Source organism: Dunckerocampus dactyliophorus, chromosome 10, assembly GCF_027744805.1.
Source record: "Dunckerocampus dactyliophorus isolate RoL2022-P2 chromosome 10, RoL_Ddac_1.1, whole genome shotgun sequence".
Taxonomy (NCBI): Eukaryota; Metazoa; Chordata; class Actinopteri; order Syngnathiformes; family Syngnathidae; genus Dunckerocampus; species Dunckerocampus dactyliophorus.
The window spans coordinates 550,001-563,282 of record NC_072828.1 but is presented as its reverse complement, the minus strand read 5'-3'; the positions used below and the strand labels follow the sequence as shown (position 1 = coordinate 563,282).

Sequence of the window (13,282 nt, the reverse complement as noted above, 5' to 3'; positions counted from 1 at the left end):
ACATACTACTCTTTAACGGGGAGTGGTGGCCCCTCCTTCTTCCATCGTCTTGGGTATCCCACTGTTACTTTATCTAGTTGAGGATCTCTTCTGTTTGGCGTGACTTGTACAATCTCCTCATACAAGGGTTGGTCTTCATTTTCTCCGAAAAGTGTCTGCCTCCACCATCCTTGTCTGCCAAATGGATGGCTGTAAAGACAAGTGCCAACCTTGTGTAACTTGGAGATTACAGTATGTCTACTTTTCTGCTGGTGGTTCTTAGGCTCAGCTGGGTATTTTCAATGAGCCATTTATTGGTATTTCGAATTCTTGATTCCAACTTCAGGTACATAACCTTGCTGGTTGTCCAGAGTAGCATTCCAGCCAACTGAAGGTCTATGTATCATCCTGAAGTGGGTCTGCGTAGTTGGGTCCCCATCTTATTTTGAGTGGCTTCCCGCTGATTGTCATCTGGCAGGTGTTGAGGATCCAGGGGGCCCACTCAGGACGATCCTCGTCATAATCTTTGCGGTCATAATCCGGAGGCCATGGATGAAGTCTACATTCCATTCTTCCTCCTTGGTGGGCCAAACTTCTTTCCAAAGTGAAGGATCTGATTTTCTTTATTTTTGCTGGGTCTTCTAAGGTACCATTTCTCAGCCAAACACTACGTTGGGCCCAATAATTATCTGAGGCTTTTGAACAACAATTAAGGCCATAGTCTTTCTTGGGTAGTACGTCTATCGGTCCGCTTTCAGTCGGGTTTTTTTTGGTCCGTTCCCATGCTTCTTTTATGAATATGGGCATCATTGTCGATCACCAGTGGGAGGCCTTTTGTATCACATCCACCATTTCCTGTCGTCTTCTGATGTCCGCTTTTTGGGCCTTTGTTGTTTCCTGGCGACCCTGCGGTACTCTTGCTTTACTGCAGCGTCGGCTTCTTCCTCTTCAACGATCTCTTCTTCTTTGACGACAAATCTCACTGTCTGAGTGCCTTTTCCCTCAACCTGAGAAGGTCCCTCCTCTTTTGGGCCGGCCCCCTCCAGGGGGATTGTGCTTTCCACGGGAGGTGTGTTTTCTTCTTCCAGCCCTCTTGACTCATCTATCACTAGCTCCTCCTCCGAGCCAGAATGGTACATTGCTGACTCGGCACGGGTTAGACTTGGTTTGGGTTGTACCTCCACATCCAGTCCCACACCGTAGAGCCCTTGGTATGGCACTAATGCCATGTTTACTCTCACCGTGACTTCGGTGATTTGTTTCCTTTGACTTGGAGCCAGGCTCCATGAAGCCCTGGACCCTGGTATCTGTAACTGCCCATCCACTTCAGGATCCTCGGGTGTTATAATGTACTTGGTTTCCTTGTACTGATATATCATCTGTCTCTTCCATCCATCTAGAGCAGTGATGTATCCAAACAGGTTGCATCCTTGCGGGCTCTTGGCCTGCACAGGCGCTGCTTCTCTCAGTGGAAGATCTGGTCTGTTGATGACTTCAGACACGAGCTTGGCCCATGTTATAAGCTCCCAGTGGCCAGGTCCTTCCCGACCATTGAGCCTTGTATTTGCCCAGCGCCAGTCGAGTGGTCGGTACACTCTCATAACTTGTGGGGCTCGTTCCGATCCTTCGACTACTGGATGCTGTCTGACTGGCCATACATAAAGCGGCCACATAGCTTGCAATGCGGCACCGGAGCCTCTCCAGTGCTGGCGCATTTTGTCTTGGCCTTCTACTGTCATGTTAGTTTCAAGCTCCCAGCCCCCTCTGAAGGGCATCAATGGAGCCAAAGGGCTTACGGCTCGTGTCACTCTCCATCCTCCAGAGCGTCCTGCATCGATCAGTTGTCCGTTCCCGAGGCCTCCGAGGCACATCGGGCAGTACCACAGGATCTTCCCGTTCCAGGTGCACGTACATTGATCAAGTTGCTCGGTGCCGGGGAACCCGACATCCCATTGCTCCTGAAATTGTAGTCTCAGGAGTTGCGTTCCTCTACAGCAGGAACAGACATACTGTAGATGTCCATCACCTTGGCAGGGTGATGTCTCACCATATTTCTCATCCTCCCTATGTCCTGGTCAGGGGGACTGAGAGGTCGCATGAAGCTTGGTCCGCTCCACACGGTTGGTAACTCGTCCTCCGTTCCGCAGACGGCACAATCAAAGTCAGCTTTGGACCATCTCACTTTCTCCACCTGATCAGTCAGGCATCCTCTTCGAGCGTTTTCCAGCAGGGTAAACGCTTGTCCGGCCCAAATGCCATTCATGGTTCTTCTTGTGATAACCAGTCCCTTGATGATGGCCAGTTCAATAAAGGGTGGTTCTGCAGTGTGTTGGCTGGCCATCTCTTCCTCTAGTTATTCCTTGGTATGAGCTGGAGTCCTGGGTATGGGCTTCAACTGCTCCAATCCTTGGATCCCTTTCTTCTTCAACCGCACTGTGTTACGGTCTAACACTTCTTCCACTATGTCGGTCTTCTTGTACTTTGCTTTCACTGCAGTGTTGCCGGGTATGTCTCTTGCCTTGATCCACACTCGCTGTCCAACACTGAATGGTCCCGTGGGCTTCTGGTCTTCCCTTTTTGTTGGGTTCCGCCGACTTTCTGGCGTCACAAAGGGGCGTTGGTTCAACTCCTCTGAGGGGGAGGGTCTATCTTGTCTCCACCTCCCATTGAGTTGAGCCGCAATCTCCAATGTCTTGGTGCTCCACTCTTTGCCGTTGGCGTTCTTCCCTAACCAGTTCTTGATCAGGCCGATGGTTCTTTCGGCGACCCCGTTGGCCTGAGGAGTGTAAGGGGGTGAGTAGATTCGCTCTACTCCCCACTTTTGGCACCATCTGTCCACCAAAGCATTCTTGAACGGTGTCCCGTTGTCTGTCCTCAGCTCTTTCAGTATACCGAGCCACATACACCCGTCGTCCAGGGTGCGTAGCACACTGTTGGCGTTGGCACATCTCACTGCCTTTAGCCCTACTTGTCCCGACATCGTGTCTACAAGCACAATCAAGTACTTTTCTCCTTTCATACCCTTGACCGCCATGGGCCCAGCGATGTCCATACAGACTGACCCCCATGGGATTGTGCTCTTGATGGTTAGGCCATCCGCTCGTTGCCCTATGCAGCCTGCATTGTATCTTCCGCACGCCTCACAGTTTCTTAGGGCAGCACGTATGGCTCTATCCGTGATCCAAAGTTCCAGTCGCTCCAACTCCTTCCGTGTAGGTAGTGGGACAACATGACCAAGCGCTTCGTGTACGGCATGCACCGCTCTCCCCACGGACTCCTGTGGGACTATCCTCCCCTTAGGCGTCGCATCCCACTTCTCACACCCTACCACTACAACTCTTCTTTCTTGCACGAAACGATCCACCTGATCGTTCCCTTGCCAATGGGCCCCCTCCTTGGTATGGGCCCTTTGATGGACTACTATTTCCATACTCAGACGTAGCTCGGCTATCTTCTTCCATAACTCACTGTGAGTCACTTGCTTTCCTTTTGCTCCTTCATAGCCATTTTCTTCCCAAATGGCTAGGTCTTCTTTGAGCGCTTGGGCACAGTAGTAACTGTCTGTTACCAACTGTACTCTTGTCACATGTCGGTTCATGGCTTCGAGCAATCCTTCCAGAACTGCTGTGACTTCTCCTACTTGGGCACTGCCGACAGTCTTTCCTCGTCGACGCACTCGTTCTATTCCATTTTGTCAGAGGATGAAGCCCCAATAGGCAAATCGGTCATCGCCTTTCCTGGACCCATCAGTATAGAGGATCCACTCGATCGGCTGTTTCTTCTCTTGCTGGGGCTCCTTAGGCTTCTTGGAGGCTGTTGCTGGCCCGATCTCAAGGTCCGGATCCAGTAGGATGTCTTCCCACCTTCCCCATCTCACGTTGGTAGCTTTAGTGCTTTCAATGGTCTCTTTCCTTAGGAACCGGTGCACGTTGCTCTTTGTTGTAACTTTAATGCCTTGTCCTTTGGCCAGGTCTTTGAGAGCACTCCAATATCTAGCGAGTATGGTCAACTCCTTCTCTTCTTGTGGATACTTCTTTTCCACCGAAGACAGGGTGTAGCTCCACAGCGTCACTAGACCTTCTACTTCATTCTTAACGCTTATCACTGCGTCGTCTCCTTCGCAGGATACTTCAGCGGCTAAGCGGGTGGTTAGACTTCTTGGTTCCAATCTTACTGCTTCCTTGATGGCTTGCTTCAGCTTCTCCAGGTGCTCCTGGTCTTTTGCTGACCATGGCCATCCTCGGTTGTTTTCCTGACTGTTGTCATTCTTCCTCAACCGGGCATACAGAGGTCTTGCATGCATCTGGTAGTGGGGGACGTGATCCCGGACATAATTGCAAAGTCCCAATATCCGTTGTAGCTCGTTCTCAGTTGTAGGCGGCAGGATCTGTTCGATCTTTTGCCTGTACCCATCCGAGAGACCCAAGTCTGTAGCTACTTGGAAACCCAGGTAGTCGACTTGGAATCGGGCTAGCTGACATTTCTTGAGGTTGAGCTTGAGGCCTGCCTTCGAGACCCTTTCAAGCACAGCTTGCAATAAGTCATGACATATACCATGCTGTACATGACTTATAGCATGCTATACATGACATGTACAATGCTATACATGACATATAAAATGCTATACATGACATATACTATGCTACACATGGCACCTATACCATGCTATACATGACATATGTCATGCTATACATGCCATATAGCATGCTATACATGACATGTACCATGCTATTCATGACATATAGCATGATATACATTACATGTACCATGCTATACATGACATATACCATGCTATACATAACATATACCATGCTGTACATGACGTGTACCATGCTATACATGGAACCTATAGCATGCTATACATGACATGTAGCATGCTATACATGACATGTACCATGCTATACATGACATAAAGCATGCTATAAATGACATATAGCATGCTATACATGACATATAGCATGCTATACATGACATATACCATGCTATACATGACATGTAGCATGCTATACATGACATATAGCATGCTATACATGACATATAGCATGCTATACATGACATATAGCATGCTATACATGTACCATGCTATAATGACATGTACCATGCTATACATGACATATAGCATGCTATACATGACATACCATGCGATATATGACATGTACCATGCTATACATGACATGTAGCATGATAAACATTATATATAGCATGCTATACATGACATATAGCATGCTATCCGTGACATATAGCATGCTATACATGACATATACCATACTGTACATGACATATACCATGCTATACATGACATGTAGCATGCTATACGTGACATATACCATGCTATACGTGACATGTACCATGCTATACATGACATATACCATGCTATACGTGACATGTAGCATGCTGTACATGACATATACCATGCTATATATGACGTGTAGAATGCTATACATGACATATAGCATGCTATACATGACATATACCACGCTATACATGACATGTAGCACGCTATACATGACATGTACGATGCTATACATGACATGTAGCATGCTATACATGACATGTAGCATGCTATACATGACATGTAGCATGCTATACATGACATGTAGCATGCTATACATGACATGTAGCATGCTATACATGACATGTAGCATGCTATACATGACATGTACGATGCTATACATGACATGTACCATGCTATACATGACATAAAGCATGCTATAAATGACATATAGCATGCTATACATGACATATAGCATGCTATACATGACATATACCATGCTATACATGACATGTAGCATGCTATACATGACATATAGCATGCTATACATGACATATAGCATGCTATACATGACATATAGCATGCTATACATGTACCATGCTATAATGACATGTACCATGCTATACATGACATATAGCATGCTATACATGACATACCATGCGATATATGACATGTACCATGCTATACATGACATGTAGCATGATAAACATTATATATAGCATGCTATACATGACATATAGCATGCTATCCGTGACATATAGCATGCTATACATGACATATACCATACTGTACATGACATATACCATGCTATACATGACATGTAGCATGCTATACGTGACATATACCATGCTATACGTGACATGTACCATGCTATACATGACATATACCATGCTATACGTGACATGTAGCATGCTGTACATGACATATACCATGCTATATATGACGTGTAGAATGCTATACATGACATATAGCATGCTATACATGACATATACCACGCTATACATGACATGTAGCACGCTATACATGACATGTACGATGCTATACATGACATGTAGCATGCTATACATGACATGTAGCATGCTATACATGACATGTAGCATGCTATACATGACATGTACGATGCTATACATGACATGTAGCATGCTATACATGACATGTACGATGCTATACATGACATGTAGCATGCTATACATGACATATAGCATGCTATACATGACATATAGCATGCTATACATGACATATACTATGCTACACATGGCACCTATACCATGCTATACATGACATATAGCATGCTATACATGACATATAGCATGCTATACATGACATGTACCATGCTATCCGTGACATACAGCATGCTATACATGACATATAGACTGTATAGGTGTCACGTGTAAAATGCTCCATCTTAGATGTAGCATGTTATATGTTAGCTATAGCATGGTATTTGTTAGCTATAGCATGTTATATATGAGACATCGGCAAGGTACAATTCATGCACAAGGCCATTTTAAAAAGTGCTTTTCAGAAAAGATGGTTAAATGACTTCATCAAATCATTCCATAAAAACATGAAGTCATGACATAAAGTTCCATAAATCATTCCATGAAACAACCAAGATGAAGAGTGAAGAGTGCAGATGAGATGGTCCAATAAACTAGTGTGTAGTGCGTATGTTGTGTATTTGAAGGATGAGCACGGCTGTCAAGTGTTTCCCTCCAAGCAAATTCATTTCCTCACTGGCAGCACGAGTGCTCCTCTAGAACATCTGCTGCTGTGCACGTCAAGCATGTACCAACCTTGACACGCACACACTCACATCAGACCACGAAAGCCCGATCTTTACGTCTCCGTTACATCACGCACTTCCTGCTTGGCGTTGGACGGGTGACGTGTGTGAAAACAAAGAACACAATAGAACACATGAGGTGACAATCATGCCCTGTCAGTGCACGTCATCACAAAGCAAAGCACTTCTTCTGCATCATCCTGCCAATATCTGTCAGCATCAAGAAATCATGAAACACACGAGTGGAAGAAACCAGTGAGGGCGGAGCTTGAACACGCCGCGTCGTGGCGGCATCACCCCGACCCTGATATATGTGGAGGGTCACATGACACGCCCAGACCACATATGCAACGTCTGTCTTAAAAGCAGGGCTCACGTTCTTATTTAGTCAAAAGAAACTTTCTACTGCATATGTTGATATGTACCTTGGTGGTGTGTATACCGTATATATACTGCACGTATACAGTGTACTGTACATAGCGTACATACGTCTCATGCAAGTCATGATTCCAATCACGTGAATGCAGTAAAAATGCAGTCAATGGTGATTGACGTATTTCACGGACATGAAATACATGACAGCGATGGAAAGCTCCTGAAAATCTCATAAATCCAACATAGTCCAAACTCGTTCTGTTTCCGCTACTTCCGTGTTGAGAGCGGATGTTTGCGGTGAAACTTCTAATTAAGAGCAGCATAGGAGCTGAGCTTGTGATGCGCGTGTTTACGCCCAGGATGAGCAGCGCACGCAAGTGACTGAATCCCAAGTATGGCTCATCAGTGTTTCCTTTCCAGTACCGGAACTCACAGAGATGTGTTTCCAGCAGCACTCCGTAGGACCGGATGTTAGCATTTTATTTTCAAAAGACGAGCCAAACAACTTGCTCATATTGTCACGGTATGACGTCATTCGTCAACACGTGTACAGTACTGGGTGCGCAAGTGCTGCAGATGGAAATTGAATCATGTACTTGCACCCCATTTTCCCTATTTGAAGGTACTATGACCGGAAGTGTCCTCAGGGCTCCGTAGCACATGGATGCCATCGGGTTGAATTTGGAACGAATATGCGATTACCACGACGAACCTGAAACGATATTACCAGGAATTCTTATGATTTCTTCCGTTTTGAATGAGCGCTCCGTGTCGAGTATTTATTAGCATTTTCAATGACAGCTTTCATATCATCATCATCATCACAGGCAGGGGCTGGCTTTCACTTTCCTTCAGCTGACAAAAAACAGCATTTATAGAGTTCACATCATTTGAAATGATTTTATTGAAAGTACTGTCATTTCATTCTTGTCTGTCTTCACATGACTTCCAGTTTTATCTTTTGAAGTCAAGAATTAAAAGTGAAAACGCACGTTTAAAGAAAGCAAATGTGTTTTATTGTTGGATTCACAAGCAGAGAAGTGTGAACATAAATAGTCATCATCATCAATCAGCCCCAGCAGGTGGCTTGCTGAGGGGTAGGGTGTGCTGATTAGGTCCATCAACCATGTGTCACTAGAACATTCCCACTGACAACACAAAGCATGACCACATGACGTAGAAAAGGGAAAGCTTAGAAAAAAGAAAAAAGTAGAAATCCTCCTTTTAGTAGCCACACCCACCAGCGCCGTCTCGCTTACACTCTAAAAGATTAGAAACGTCGATTGAAGGCTCCGCCCTGCATGCCGCCGCCCTGCATCATTTGGTTCTGGCGGTTGAGCGCCCCGGAGAGAGACTGGGACGAGTTCATGTAGCCTCCACGTCTGATACCCACCCATACACACACACACACACACACACACACACGTATTCAGTGCACAAAGAGGAGCTTTTACTTTGAAGTGCAAAAGAAGAGACTCACCCTGCCATTCCTCCCCCACGTGCCATGCCAGGGATACCACCGTCACGACCTGACAAGGACACACGTGTTGTCACTTTCACTGGCATCAACACACCATGCTCATGTGACCATGAACATGTAGGCCTGTCGCCATGACTACTGGTATCATCCCTCATCCACAGCATGTTTTCATTCGTTGCCATGAGGTGCAATTCACCTTCCAGCCACTAGATGGTACTCAAGTACGGAGTGAGCCAGACACTCTTGGCTGAATTGCAAGCTGTTGGCAGTCAAAGATGGTCATGTTTCACAGACGTGTCAGTTATGCCATCAAATGTATTCAATGGTTGCATTTCTTTTGCAATGTAGCGAGCCACACCGTCTGTGAGCACGCACCATTTTGCACTGTATGTTCATACCCTTCCTTCATACGTCTTTTTGCAAGAGGCAAGAGGTGACACACCTGCACACGAATGGACGTGACTTTTAGAGCCGCTTTGAGCCATAAAACAAGTACATTTAATAAGAGCTGGGCTTGTCAATTTGAATGGGAAAACACACACGGCAGCAAAGAGGAAGCACAGGAAAGTGGAGTGTAGCGTGCAGAAGGTTACGCATTGGAGGGACATTTCACACACGCACACACAGTTTAGTTCCATGTGAAAAATGTAAGTAGTTGGTGTTATATTTGTAAATGGTTATTGTCATGTAAAACAAGCCTGTGTGTTTCTTGGATAGTTGTTTACATAGTTGAGCAAAACATACTTGAACAAAAGTTAGTTATGTTTAATGCAACTTTTTACAAAAAGCTGTTTTAGTGGGGAACTGATACAGTCAAACCTGTCTATAGCGGTCACTGAAGGGAAACGGCAAAAGTGGCTGCTATAGACAGGTTGGCGGCCATTTTGAATTTGTGCGTACACATATGAACATGTATTCCCAAAAAGACAGAAGCAAAACCAAGAGACAAAGGGGAAAAGGCTCTGTTGACACAAACAGGTAGGTAAATCTAGGTAACAGCTCCGCTGAGGAAACTAGTAAGATCAATAACAACAATGAACCAGCACTGGCCTTTTATCCGCCACAAATGGTGACCGCAGCTGCGCGGCCACCAGGCATGAAGCGGATGCCTCTTCCTCCCCGGAGAAGGCACATCCCGCCAAAATAAGAGCGCAGGACAGGAGACGCTCGCTCCTGTCCCGCAGAACGTTCACAAATTTCCATTTTTGATTTTTTTTAAAACACGATTTTAAAAGCAAGAAATACAAATTTTAGTGAACGAGCCCAAGGATATATGTACAGCATACGCGTGAAGCAGTCATGAATGGGTGTGTGCGTGAACAATTGAGTGCGGAGGAGGTGCGAAGATCTAAACTAACAATACCATCGCTCCTTTCTTCTTGAATGGGCTTCTAATCTCTAATTAGTCAGCAATTAAGAAGACAGCTTTTTTATGTCGAACTAGGACTCAGTAATTCAAGTCTACACACGACGGCTTCATTGATTGAAAAACAAAACTTTTTCGTGCATGAAGCTTCTACTTGAGTTGGTAATTTGGCCGCTATATGCGGTCAGATATTGACCAAGGGAGACAAAATGGGTGGCCGCTGGCCGCGTTGGACAGGTGACTGCTATACACAGGGTCTATAACATGTACATTTGCTGTGGGGGATTTTTCAGTGGCTGCTATAGACAGGTGGCCGTTCTATACAAGTGGCCCCTAAGACAGGTTTGACTGTATTTTCCTGAAACGTACTTATGTTCTACTGCTGATTACTAAAGAACAGGGAAGAGGAGAGACGGGAGTGTAATGTTCCTTGTGGATGTAGCCATGGGACACAATCATCCTTGTGCCTTGAAAGATCAGTGGAAAAGGGCCACTCCTACTGAAGGGCTTCAATGAGCTGATTGGGTTTATGGCTCGTAAGGATTGTGGGTGATGTTCCATGAACCATGTGGACGTGGTGGAGCAGGACCACAGTAGATGAGTTGTGGACATAAAGGGGTAGCAGATGAATGAAATGAGTTTGTACCTTGCCACGGCCGCTCGCCATCCATCTTCCTCCCAGCGTCCCAGTCACGCCCCCCATCCCTGCATGGCAAACGTCTACTTTACATCCACAGTCCAGGACAAACAAGTCATGAACAGACGGCTGGCTGGGCTATCCTTCAACTTCTCTGCTTGATACAGCAGCCTCAAAACACTTGTGGACATTTCTAAGCAAGACTTCTGCTACTCCAACACGTCAGTGCATCATTCCATGTCTGTGATCTCTGTTCACACACACCAGCAAGGTGAGGAAGACGGCATTCACACCTGTCATGAACGAGCCAATGGGGATATTTGGACCCGCTGGAGGTGTGCACCCGGCGTTTTGGAAAAAAGGTGCTTACCTGGAGTTCATGCGCTTGTCATAGCCTCCACCCCACGAGTCTCGACCGTGTCTGTCTGAGAAATGCTGCACAGAGAAGAAGTTGAAATCAGCTGAAAGAGTGTGGTTGTCATCAGTGATGAATATTCCATCACTACATTCACTAAGCTGCAGCCATGTGTCCATCACAAACCAACCAGCTCCAAGAGCCTGGCTTTTTGAAATGGACAAGAGCCGGTCCGTGTCCTTGGGAGTCTATTCGTTTTTCGTCTTTTTTTTTTTTTTTTTTTTATCTGTTCAAGTCAAAAGCTCCACCAAGTGGTGGTTAGGGCAAAGTCAAAATGAACAACTCAATCAGGACACTTAGCGTTCCCGCTACGTTCTGCTATTATCCTAGTAGTTAGCGTTGCTGGCATGCTAACATTAGTATACCGCAGCAGCATTTTTCACCATTCATATAATTATAGAACAACTAACAGTGCTACCATTTTAAGTGGTAGCATGATAACATTTGCATTGCTAGCATGCTAATATTACCATAATAGCATTTTATAAAATAAGTATTAAAATATGAAGACACTTAGCGCTACCATGTTAGCATGTTAACATTAGCATTGTATTCTTCATTCAAGTATAGAATAACAAACAGTGCTACCACGCTAAGTGGCAGCATTCCAACGTTAGCATTGCTGGCATGCTAATATTAGCATAGTAGAATTTTTAGCCATTTTCATAAATTTTAACATTGGCAGACACTTAGCGCTATCATTCTATCATGATATAGCATGCTAATGTTATAATTGCTAACATGAATAGCATCAGCATTGCAGCATTTTAGCGGTTTTCATGAGTGAAGACCTACAACGTTGCTATCATGTCAGGTGTTGTATTATTTTTATTGTCCAGGTAGATTTTTTTATTTTATCCATACAAGTAAAATAGTCAGATAATCCTTTGTTCATGTCTGTTGTTGTCATGTGACAGGTGCATGCATGAGAGTGTGTAGTTGGTAATGCTGCAGGGTACGTAGTGTGGATGTAATGCAGGGGTTTCCATGGCGTTGCTTTCAAGTCAATTCATAAATGAGCGGATGTTTAGCGTTCGTGTCAAGAAGACGCACAAGCATCCGAGTCGTCTTACCGGACCATCTCTGTCAGCCATACCACGACCGCCGTCCCTCATGTCGTCTTGGTAGCGCCCTCTGTCCCTGTGGTCAAAGTCCTGGTAGCGATCCTGTCGGCCAAAGTCCGAGCGGCCGTATCTGTCATCCATGTTCATGCGCTTGTCGGGCCAGTCGTCTTTCCTGAGAAGAGGGCAGAATGCGTCCAAGCGAGATGCGGGTAGGAGGATGGAGATAATGGCAGGTGTTTGCCAGCGGTGCGTACCTGCCATCCATGTCACATGGCCTCTTCATGGGCCGTCTGTCTTGCTCGTAGCGTAGCTGCTCCTGCTGCCTTCGGAGCTCCTCGCGCTCCCTCATGATCCTCTCCTGCTCTCGCCGCCTCTCGTACTCGATGCGCATCCTTTCCCGTTCCAGGTACTGGCGCTCCATGCGGTCTGCATCAAGACGCTGCCTCTCGGTCTGCCGAGGAACCAAAGTAACGTTGCATGCGTGTGAAGCCAGAAGGGCAAATGCGACATGCATGGTGACCTCACCTCCAGCCAGTGTCTCTTCTTCATCAAGTGCTTCCGCTCCTCTTTCTCCCGGAACATGCGGATTCGCTCACGCTCGCGGTCTGGGCGGTTGTCATGACCGCGATTTCTGCAAAAGTCATGGAGGCTCGTGACCGCCACTGCTATTGGGTGTACGCTCCACTGCTGGTCCATGGCTGGCTTCCTTACGTGTATCTGCGGCGCTCCGCCTCTCGCATCTCCCGCTCACGTTGCCTCTGCCTCTCTCGCTCGCGCTGCTCCTTGATCTGGTCGAAGGACAAGATGCCCTTCCTCTCCTTACTGGAGGACTTGCGGTCCTGACTCTTGGAGCTCTGGGGGGACAGATGAGGAGGGTGTTGGGTGCAAGCCAGCTCTGACAGCATCGT

The 13,282-nt window shown here is 46.1% G+C and overlaps 1 protein-coding gene across 6 annotated transcripts in view; it reads right to left on the bottom strand.

Moving 5' to 3' along the window:
- The window catches only part of safb (scaffold attachment factor B), a 37,189-nt gene that overhangs the window by 9,558 nt on the left and 14,349 nt on the right, over positions 1–13,282 (bottom strand). For 3 of the 6 annotated variants that reach the window (XM_054789256.1, XM_054789257.1, XM_054789258.1), the window contains exons 14-21: positions 13,086–13,228; positions 12,900–13,005; positions 12,629–12,825; positions 12,384–12,546; positions 11,266–11,330; positions 10,905–10,963; positions 8,893–8,941; positions 6,630–8,794 (exon numbers count right to left, since the gene is read on the bottom strand). In XM_054789256.1, coding sequence (XP_054645231.1) covers positions 8,683–8,794; positions 8,893–8,941; positions 10,905–10,963; positions 11,266–11,330; positions 12,384–12,546; positions 12,629–12,825; positions 12,900–13,005; positions 13,086–13,228 — 894 coding nt within the window. In that variant the 3' untranslated portion in view covers positions 6,630–8,682. Of the gene's footprint in view, positions 1–6,629; positions 8,795–8,892; positions 8,942–10,904; positions 10,964–11,265; positions 11,331–12,383; positions 12,547–12,628; positions 12,826–12,899; positions 13,006–13,085; positions 13,229–13,282 lie in introns of those variants that run through there. The other 3 variants (XM_054789255.1, XM_054789260.1, XM_054789259.1) reach the window with 3 other exon arrangements.